At 34.8% G+C, this 11,535-nt stretch overlaps 2 protein-coding genes across 2 annotated transcripts; both read left to right on the plus strand.

Annotated features, from left to right (window-relative positions):
- The first annotated feature begins 1,096 nt into the window (after positions 1-1,096).
- On the plus strand, positions 1,097-2,536 carry LOC131637320 (protein PIN-LIKES 2-like). Its single transcript, XM_058907946.1, has one exon. The coding sequence runs from the start codon at positions 1,160-1,162 to the stop codon at positions 2,534-2,536; it is 1,377 nt and encodes a 458-aa protein (XP_058763929.1). The 5' UTR covers positions 1,097-1,159.
- Positions 2,537-7,065: 4,529 nt separating this feature from the next.
- Positions 7,066-8,267, plus strand: LOC131606271 (F-box protein At2g26160-like). Its single transcript, XM_058878525.1, has one exon. It carries the CDS (start codon positions 7,066-7,068, stop codon positions 8,110-8,112), a length of 1,047 nt encoding a protein of 348 aa, XP_058734508.1. The 3' UTR covers positions 8,113-8,267.
- Positions 8,268-11,535: the final 3,268 nt, after the last annotated feature.

An 11,535-nucleotide genomic window follows, 5' to 3' on the forward strand; every position in this document is an offset into this window, starting at 1 on the left:
ATAGTCTCGTTCGAGAGTTTACGACTTTGTTCCTTGATATTCTGATCTTTATGCTAGTATTACTTCATCTATTCATTTTCCTTTGAAAAATTAAAACAATAAAACAACAACTCAGAATTATCTCGTTAAGATCGACTACACAAATCAACTTCCGCTATAATGTTCTATCTAAGACCATACTTCTATCCAAATTGCTAATCTCGAGATCTTTCTTAGTAACTTCTCTTATAATTTTTCCAGGTCTTCCTCTATTTCTTACTATTTGACTCTATTCTCCAATCTATCTACTCTCCTAACCTCATAATGTACAAGTCTTCTCTCTACACGTCTAAATCACGTAAGTCTAACCATGTCATTCCTAATCTTATCATGTTTAGTCTGTCCACATATTCAAAGCAATCCTCATTTTCTATACATATTTTGTTCTCGTGATGATTCTTAACCATCCAACATTTAATCTCGAATAATATCGCAAGTTTTACCGTGGTCCGATAAAATTTTTCTCCCTTTAACTTGAGGGTATATTTGTGTTACATAAAACCCTTGAAGCTTTCTTCCATTTCAACTCGTCCGGCTTGAAATCGATAGTTTACTTCCTCTTCTATTTCTCCATAGTTTTGTTTTACGGACATGAGATATTTAAATCATGTGACTTGTAGAATAAAATGATCTCCATTTCTAAATATGATCCTTATTGCTGTGGAAGATGATGAAAATATCCATATGTAAAAAGAAAGACATGTAACAGAAAATAATAATCAAAATAATATTATATTAAATTTCAAGAGTTTAGTTAGTTGTAAAAAGACAAACCATAGATTAAGAAGTTTTGGATTTGAGCCAGTAGTGCTCTGAATCCTAAAATCTTTTCATGGGCTTCATGGATCCCCCAACCAAATGACCATGAAAACATGAACATTTGGCAGACTCATATCAATTCTCATGCTGCAGTCATTTTAACTTGTTAAGATTCTCGTGGCTTGAAGCTTTTCACCGTTTGTCGCTCTCAAACTAACGTGAAACTTTTTATATCTTTTTCCATATAAGTGGATCCTCAATTTCCTTTTCATCAGTTTCTTCTGTATATCTACTTCATTTTTAGATAATCACTTATTTGCATGAGATTTTGTTTCTCAACAAGCTCTGAAGGTAATCAATCATGTCAGAAGTTTTGCATGAAAATATGAGATCTAACAGTGAAGATATTCGAACTTCTCTTCAGCCTCTGCTGAAGTTAATCTCCCTCACACTCATAGGACTATTTCTTGCAAACCCAAAAATGCAGTTAATTCCCAGAGCCACATTCAAACTCCTAAGTAAACTTGTCTTTGCATTGTTTTTACCTTGTCTAATATTTAGTGAACTTGGTGCCAGCATAACCCTAGAGAATTTTAAGGAATGGTGGTTCATACCAATCAATGTACTTCTCAGTACATTTTTTGGAAGCTTACTTGGATTCATAGTGGTGATTATATGTCAACCACCTCATAGGTTTAATAGATTCACAATCATAATGACCGGGTTCGGAAACACCGGTAATCTTCTCATTGCTGTAGTTGGATCTGTCTGTCACACTCAAAATAACCCTTTTGGAAAACAATGCAAAGCAAGAGGTGTAGCTTATGTTTCTTTCTCCCAATGGATCTCTGTGATTCTTGTTTACACTTTTGTTTATCACATGATGGAGCCTCCTTTTGAGTATTATGAGGTTGTTGAAAATGAAGATGAAATCATAGAAGAACAAGAGGAATCAATACTTAATGATGTTAGTAGACCACTTCTTGTAGAAGCCGAGTGGCCCGGTATTGAGGATAAGGAAACTCAACATTCTAAGACTCCGTTTATTGCTAGAATCTTTATGAGCATTTCTGGGAAATCCGCGTCTATTATTCCTGGTCTTGGTTTTGAGTCAGGGTCAGGAATACTGGACGGGAGAGAAAGTAGTGAGAATAATCTTATGTCAATTAGGTGTTTAGCCGAGCCTAGAGTTTTTAGAAGGATAAGAATTGTTGCTGAACAAACGCCAATTCGTCACATACTTCAACCACCAACAATTGCATCTTTGTTGGCTATCATCATAGGAACTGTGCCTCAGATGAAAACATTTTTCTTTGGAGATAATGCACCAATGTCCTTTATGACAGATAGTTTGGAAATATTGGCTGGTGCAATGGTACCTTGTGTGATGCTTATATTAGGAGGTATGCTAGCTGAAGGACCAAATGAATCTACACTTGGAATTAGGACTACTATAGGGATCATTGTGGCAAGACTTGTGGTGCTTCCGGTTATAGGAATTGGTGTTATTCTGTTGGCTGATAAGTTGAATTTCTTGGTTGAGAATGATGCTATGTTTAGATTTGTGCTATTGATGCAGTATACAACACCAAGTGCTATTTTGCTTGGAGCAATAGCTAGCTTGAGAGGCTATTCAGTTAGTGAAGCTTCAGCAATTCTATTTTGGCAGCATGTCTTTGCTCTTTTTTCTCTTTCTTTGTACATTATAGTTTACTTTAGAGTAATTGAATACTTTTAGTGAATATATATATATATATATATATATATATATATATATATATATATATATATATATATATATATATATATATATATATATATATATATATATATATATATATATATATATATATATATATATATATAGGAGTTAAAAGGTAGTGCACTGACAGTGTAAAACTATTTTACACTATCATCCAATAGGGAATCATGAATGTGCCATGTCATTAAAGTTTTTTTTAAATAAAAGAATGTTTTAATTGGATGCATGGTGGTGATTGGTTGACAGTGTAAAAATATTTTACACTGTCAGTGCATGATCCCTTTTCTCATATATATATATATATATATATATATATATATATATATATATATATATATATATATATATATATATATATATATATATATTCTTTCTTATCGTGGGGATGTGAAAATATTGTACACAGTCAATCAACTTGAAGACACATTTCCTAGCTTTTGTGTTTGCTGTACTTGATTATACATGTTACAAGCCTAGTCTAATAAATCTTTTTCAATATAACTAATATAAATAAATGAAATTGATAGAAACAATGAAATAATAATAAAAAAAATTATAAAGGTGTTAGATGAAAATTTAATAACTCAAGTGTTATAACCGGTTGATATGGTGTTTTAAAGGTGTGGGATGAAAAATTAATAATTTAAGTGTTATAATCCGTTAACATGGAGGTGTAACAGGTTACAATGGAAGAATAATCACCTCTGGAGCCTGAAAAAATTGGTTTTGAATTGTTGTAATCGGTTAACCAAATGCGATAAGCGGTTACACCTGACATGAGATGTTTGTCTGTGTAATCGGTTAGCGAAGTGTGTTAACCGGTTACGCGCCCAAATTTTTGATTTTTCTTATATTTTAGTTTTTTGTTTTAGGTCTTGTTGTAATATTCTTGTATAAATGTCTTGGAGGCATTCTCATCTCAAACAAATGCAGTATATGATTCTTACTCTCAATTACTCCATCTCTCTCTCTCTCTCTCTCTCTCTATAATTCTCTCACTATTTTCTTCTCCACATACCCTAAAATTTGGCATCAAGAGCCTGGTTCTGGTCCATAATCCGATGTGCAAACATGAATACCTTCTACAATAATAGAGTATCTACAAACCTACCAACCCTTGAAGAAAAGAATTACGACAAATGGTGTAAGCAAATGAAGGTGTTGTTTGACTACCAAGATGTTCTTGAAGTGATCAAGAATTGGGTGAATCCCCTTGTCGATGGTGCAACGGATGCATAAAAGGTTGCGTTCAAGGAAGAAAAGAAGAAATATGACAAAGTGTTGTTCTTGATCCATCAATGCTTTGATGGTGATAACTTTGAGAAAGTTGGCGATTGCGATTCAGGCAAGGAAGCATGGGAAATCTTGAAAACCACATGCAGAGGATGATAAGGCAAAGGTGGTGAGGTTACAAACTTATAAACGTCAATTTGAATTGATTCAAATGGAGGAAAATGAGACAATCAATTATTACGTGACGCAAATTACGTGGCTGGTGAATCAAATCGAGTCTTATGGAGAAACTATTTCAACCCTCTCATACAAGGATGACTTCGACTAGAACTTTTCAACAAGCTTTTATTTCGAAAACTCAGAACATCTTCAACCATACCTCATTTTTTTACTTATCACATTGAATCAAACTTGGCGTCAAAAACTTCCAGCTAACAGGTAGACAAGTTGAAGTCTCTTAAGGAGGAAGCACAATTTCATAGGTCCCCGCTTCTCTTGCTTCCAAGAATGCAGAGATTCATTCTTCTCTAGAGATGGAGAGGAAGTATCGTAAGGAGGCTACAACTTCCACTACGACAATTAACTCTCTCACAAATAAGGTTGCAAAGGCTCTTCAATAGGATAAGGAATCTCCGAAAAAGAAATAGGAGGTTTACGAGGGACGGTTGGCCGACTTTATGGACGAAGTTAATGAAACGCTTGAACAAAACCTAAAAATGGTGTATCGTTCCTTTGAACAAGTAATTGACTAGTTGGAAGCACTTCATCGATGTGTTTAGATTCTCCATTCTCAACTTGTACCTCGTAAGATGGTCTGGGAAGGAATGTTGGTGAATGACGATAGTTCTCAGCCTCAAGCTGGTGATGAATGATTTTTGTTTCTATATAACTTGTAATAGGCTTTGTCCCTTGGTGTTTACCTGTAACATGTGTGGGCAACAATATTTATCTACCTTTATTTGTCTGGTATTTTAATACTTAATATATTTTGTTTAATAGTTTTCATGGTCTTCATACTATACTAGATGGATTATTCTCGGCTATGTCTCTCAACTTTTAGTAAGCTTATGATTTCTGCCTTTGTTAGGATTTGATTTGATTATCCCCTTAAATAGTGACTTGCACCATTTATATTATCTTGTTTGGGTGTTTTCTTGAGCAGGAACCGACAATGCCTTTAAAGCTAGTTGTCACTCTTTCTTTTGGGGGAACTGGAATAACCGTCAAACTTTGTCATTACTCGTCCTGCTCGATGAGAGTTGGCGTAACTAGTAGGCTTCGTCGTTACTCATCCCAATTGAAGAGAACTAGTGTAACTAGTAACCTTGTCATTACTCGTCCTAGTCGAGGAGAGGTGATGTAAGTGTTCAGCGTCACTAGAAACCATTCCTAACCAATGTTAGGTTCTTGTTCTTGATTTTTAACTTGGTTCTAGGTGGACGTATCTCGGGCTCCACTGTTCACGTTCTTGGAGTGGCTACTTCCTAAGCTGGTGTGCGCTAGATGCGCTTAAGCGCATTTCGTCTAGTAGGATCATGTTTCATAAAGACAATCTATACCATATTGCCAAGGATTATAATATTATTCGTGTGTACAATATCTCTTTAGGAAAAAGATGTATTTATTTAGTTTTTAAGAAGTCTTGAGAAATACTTATCTTGAACATTGACAAGATTTGCATGAGTCCCTTTGATAATTGGCATTAGGGGATCCGCGTATGATCGTTTGACAATCAAATTTACGTTTGATGGGATATGCGTCAACGAATTTTCATTATTTACAAGTCTTTTCTCCCTAGACCATACACTAAGTCGCGGGGTTTGGCTCCCACAGGTTTTTGTACCAGGTACTTTGCTTGGAATTACGGGTCAAAGTTTCTTTAAATTAATGCCTCTTCCTAGTACCGAGGTGGATTGTGAGGATTCTTTTTCGATTTGGCTACAACTGTACCTCGACCTTGTTATTGAGTCATTGTATGTGACAATTCAACTTGCTTGGTGGTAGAAATAGATTTGGCCAGTATGCCTCCCTTCTTAGACAGTTGACAAATTCGTTGAATTCGTGAAGGTTACTTCTTCTTCCACGCCAGTTTGTGCAAGGGAGATCTACTTTCGTGTTCGTCTCGAGTTATGTTTGGATCGGTCAAGCTCCCACTATAAATTGATCCTTCTAAAATGGTATGTCCTATCACAATGATAAGAACAAATTTTGAATTCGCATCGGAGATTCGTTCTTCAACTATGATAACACTAATTATGAATTGTTTCAGTCTCCACTATAGATGTGACTGTCACTCTACTATGAATATGAAGAACAGTAAAAACAAACGCGATATGATAAGCAACAAAGCAATCGTATTGGGGTTCTCCCCCTGAACGTATTAGAGATTGATCGAATATGATGGAAACAAATAAAATAATAAAAATAAATTGATTAAACTAAATTAATAAATATTATTAAAAAATAAATATTATCGAATAATAAATTAATAAAACATATCATATTGATAAAAATAAATATGTATACAAATATATACATGCGTTTCAATTCGGTTTAGATCAATTGTAAAAAGTCAATAAAAATTTGATCTGAACCAAACGGTTTTTATAAAACAAAAATCAAACACATTCAATAATATTTAATTTCTAGTTTGAATTAAAACACCCCTAATTTCCACCCTAAAATATGAGGGAGAATTGATCAACCTTTTTCGACAATAACTCACCTGGCCAAAATAGAAGGTCCAAGTATCCAATAACTATTTATCTTCATCCGATTAGCAGCACAGTTGTCCAAGCGCTATATAAAGCCTTTCTTCACGTAACCTCACGTTGGGCAAATGTTTATGAAAGAGAGCTAGAAGGATCGTGTCAATGTCTTACATTACACTGTAAAACTGTAAAGTAAGAAACAAACATTTCTTAACTCATTCAATATATATCGAAATGTTTTGGTTTCAATTACTCTTGTTTTGTTTATTATTTATGTTTAGGGTTCTATGTTGTGGTTAGTATTTAATCATATTTAGGGTTTAGAGTATAACAAAATTAATCATATTTATTTAGGGTTTATAGTATTGTTGAATGAAGAATAAAGGAACTTCACTACAAGGTTGTTTCACGGAAGAACTTTTCGAATTGATTGTATTGATGCAAGTTTATTGATTCTGTTATGTATATTGATTTTGATTACTACTGTTATTGTGTTTGTTTTATGGAGAATGATAATATACTATTTGTCCATGACAGGTGATTATATATATCTTGGCCATGATGGACATAGAGTGCGCTGAATTACCACAAGAAATCATAGAATTAATATCCAAAAGGCTGACAGTCTACTCCGACTATCTCCGATTCCGATGCGTATGTCACAGTTGGAATTCCTATGTTCCCAAAACCCCTCTCCATCTACCACCTCAACTCCCATGGCTCATGGTTTCACATAATTCCTTCTTTGACCCATCCACCAACAAAACCCACTACATCAATGTCCCTCTATCTTCTACTTACAAAACTCGTATATGCGGTTCTTCTTTTGGCTGGCTCGTCATTCTCCACCAAATCTGGCAGGTTCGGCTTCTCAACCCTATAACACACGCCACAATTTCTCTTCCTTCTCTCAGCACTTTGCCAGAGTTTGTTAGACGGCCTTTGGATTGTAAGAGTAACCAATTCCTTAGAAAAGTTGTCTTGTCGTCTAACCCATCTGATAGCGACGACTTCGTAGCAATCACCATTGTTCATTTAAGTTGGTTAGCATTCTGTAGAAAAGGCTATGAATCTTGGGTTCTCTTCACTATCAATGAATATTATGAATGGATGGATGTTGCATTCAAAAACGGTTTGTTCTATGCTGTGAGCACGAAAGGAATGATAGCCGTGTGTGATGTTGAAGCTCCTCGACTCTCCATTATTAAGACGACAAACCCTGTCGATTTATGGTGTGATATGCACTATCTTGTGTTTTCCGGGGAGGACATGTTGCTGGTCTCTTCCTTCTTGCTAAGGGAATATGTATCTCGCTCAGAGTGGTTTCAAATTTTAAAGATGAATTGGAATGAACTAAAGTGGGAAGAAATTCAAACTTTAGGCAAAAAGATGTTGTTTGTAGGGTCGATGTCTTCTGTTTCTTTTTCTGCTGCTGATTTTGCTGGATCTCCTCCAAATCGTATCTATTTCATTAACGATGTTTATAGGAAAAACGATTTTGGCATCTTTAGTTTATCAAGTCCAAGCCTTGAGTTGTTGGTCCGTTATAAACTAAATTCAGTTCCTAGTTTTAAAGGTCCAATTTGGGTTACACCAAATCCGCGATGAGCTAAGTTTATCAGTAGGGTATATTAGATGGAGAAATTCAAATGCAAAGTTGTGTCTAAGTTGCAGCAGCATAGCAAGATTATGGTATTATTGCAGTAATCTCGTTTACTTTAAACTTGTCTTGTATGTGTCTACTTAAATACTTTGGTGAACTTGGCTTGATCGTTCTTTCTTTGCGTGACTATTTTTTTCATGTTTATATCTTATTGTTTGGTTTCATAATATTTTTTCATGTTATTCTGGTTTCTTTTTGAATTGAAATTAAGAAAGGAGATTGAAAACAGAATAGGCTAAAACTTGCACTGGTCATGTAACATATATATGTAGAAAATTGTGATATCAAAATATATATAAAATTTCTGTAACTTGTATAGACAGAACAAGATGAATACTTTGATAGTATCACAAGACTTGTGACCATCTTGATTAAGTTGTTTTTTCTCAACCTCAGTGTGCCGAGGTTGTTGGAAGATAATAGATTCTGGAAGACTTTGATCACTAATTCGCTCACCATCTTCAGATATAGAATTTTGTATCTCATTTGATTTGTCCAACTGCGGTTTTGTGACTCTCCATTGTGTTGGAGGAACCGGAGGAGGTGGTGGTGGTCGAGTAGGCTCTGCAAAATTATGCGACGTAAAATCATTATTGTGTTCATGATGTCAATTACTTTCTTTCTTAAGTACGGGATTCACGTGGTCAAAACATGGAAAATGAAGTAAAGGCTTGGATAACGAAAATTCCACGTGATTTATCACCGTCTTTTTACGCCAGTGTCAATATTGGACATTCTTTCATGTTCTTTGGTACTTGAGATAAATTCATTTGATGAGCTTCTGTGAAGACAATCTGCCATGGTTTCGGAAGTTTCACCGAACTCCCAGGGATAAGAGTCATAGTTTGAGCGAGGGGTGTGACAATCATATGAAGCGCAAGGAGATGATCAACAGAACGTGTCGTCACCGTCAGAGTGAGAGCCTGAATCGACCATAGAAATGGAGGCAATAAAAGTTACCTTTTATCCTTATCAACGGTCTACTTTTTTAGCCCATATAAAGGGATCCCATTTCATTGCAAAGAACAAGAAAATTGAAAGAAGAAAAAACACTGCAAAAAATTCCAACGTGAGAAAATTTCATCCAAGAGAAATTCAAAACACAAAGAGTTGTTGTTCATATTTGTGTAATCACATTGTTCTTCATTGTAGTGTTATATTTTCTTATTTATAAGCACTATTGTAAACACTTTTTGTTTGTAAATCTTTCAAGATTTGTTTCCTCAAGTGACTAAGTGTGTTTGTTTGTATACTTGAAAGGGCTAAGGTATTTTTCTAAACTCTTAGACGTTGGTTGTAATCTTTCAAGATTAGTGGCTTAAATCTTTTTTGAAGGAGAAATCACCTTGGCGGGTGGACAAGATTAGCCTTTGTTTAAAGGTGAACTTGTATGAACCAAAGTGTTATCTTTACTTTCTAAGTTACTATTTCTCGTTGTTTGTGTGAGTGGTTCTAAACGACAAAAATTGAAAACTCAATTCAAACCCCCATTTGTTGTGTTTTTCTCTACCCTCAATTGGTATCAGAGCTACGACTCTGTTATTGTTTCTTCAATCAAACACTTAACCTTGTAAAGAGATCCAGTGTGAGAAAAACTTTCTAAATGGCTATGTCATACCCCAAAATTTTCCCACTATAGTTCAAGACAATTTGTCTCCTCATACTCAAGTATCCTCAATTGCCCAAGAGTATTCAAGGTTTTTACCAGATAAAAGCTTCTCATAAGTGACATGGCCAAAAATTAGGGTTGTGTTTCTTTTCAAGGAAACTGAACTTCTAAGGCCTCAAATGGACTTCATGGTATCCTATAGGACCCAGGGTATCCTCATACCAAATTTCAAGCTTTGAATCACAAAATTGCTCATTCAACTGTTCAAATGATCCACGATCAACCAGTTTAACCTAAAAGTCAACTATGATCAAATCACAGTCAAAACTCATGATTTTTGGTCAACATCAACATTTTGAAGTCACATTCATCATTTGATCAAGGTTTGATCACGATTCATCAAGGAGAGTTCATAAATCATCAAAAGTCCAAGTTACTAAATTAGGGTTTCAAGGAGAAAGTCAACTGAACTTTGACTGATCATATCTCCCACATGGTTCATCAGAAATTTCCCAACCAAAGCTCATTCTCAAAGAAATTAAATTCCCTACAACTTTTATGCTGGGCCCAAGGTCAACAAATGCTTCAGCATAAGAGATATGAGCCAAAACATTCTAGGTCCCTTTAGAGGTTCACAAAAAGCTTTTTTTTTCCAGGGCCAATAACTTCAGGATAAAATCTCCAAATGCAAAAAAGCTTCCAAAGTGGCTTGTAAAAGACATCTTGAGCTTTCCAATAAGTCCTAGAACACTTTCATAGGACAAATATTGAGTGAGTTATGATTGTCAGAAGTTGGGAAAATTTGAGAAGACGCATGAAGACCTAAGTGGCAAAAATCAAACTTTTGAGTAATGGACCTATAAACTTGGATTCCTCATGTGAATATAAGCTTATTAAAGGCCCAAAGACTATTTGATACTTATTTTATGATTTTATTATATTTATTTTTGGATTTATTTAATTAAATTCAATATAAATCAAATTAAATCAAAAAAATAAATCAAATCAAATCACACAAAAACTTTCCATTCATGTAAACATGTCAAAGTTCATCCCAATATCTCATAACACGTGAAAGAAAAGTTGGAAAATAGATTTTCAACCAAAAAAGAAAGGTTTCATGCATAATTAAAACCAAATATTTTTTCAATCAATTGGCCTGCTCTCTCTCCAATCTTCTTAACCTAATTTCACCTCATATATATAGATAACATTGCAACCTCAAATGACACGGAAACCCTAGCCTCCAAGACTCTCATTCAAAGTTCCAAAAATCTCAAGAAACTTGAATTTTCGTATTCATACTTGCAGCCACTTTCAATCCAAAGTAACTTCATATTTCTCTTCCCAAGGTGATTTAGAGTAAGTAAGGACTAATACATAGCCCCCATATCACGTAAATATCATAGCATATTTGTTCATGTCCATTCAAACTTATGACTTTTCATGTTTCATTATCCATTGTGTTTCAATATGATTTGATGCTTTCAATGTGTTTATAAGGATGTTTAGAACAGGTATGACGCATAACATGAGAGCCTCGAGCCCTAAACCAAGATACACCATGGCTGGGGCACAAGCATTCTTTGCTTCGTTTTCACAAGTGAAGGCTTTTACGGTCCAAACCATGGCCACCATTGAGACCAAAAGGTTCAAATTAGAGGGATAAGGTTTTTCGTTTTCATTTATGTGTGATATTTTGCAGGTTCTAAATACACAGTATTTGCTACGAAGATCCGTAACAAAATTGGCAGCAAAA

Source organism: Vicia villosa, linkage group LG1, assembly GCF_029867415.1.
Source record: "Vicia villosa cultivar HV-30 ecotype Madison, WI linkage group LG1, Vvil1.0, whole genome shotgun sequence".
Lineage (NCBI taxonomy): Eukaryota > Viridiplantae > Streptophyta > Magnoliopsida > Fabales > Fabaceae > Vicia > Vicia villosa.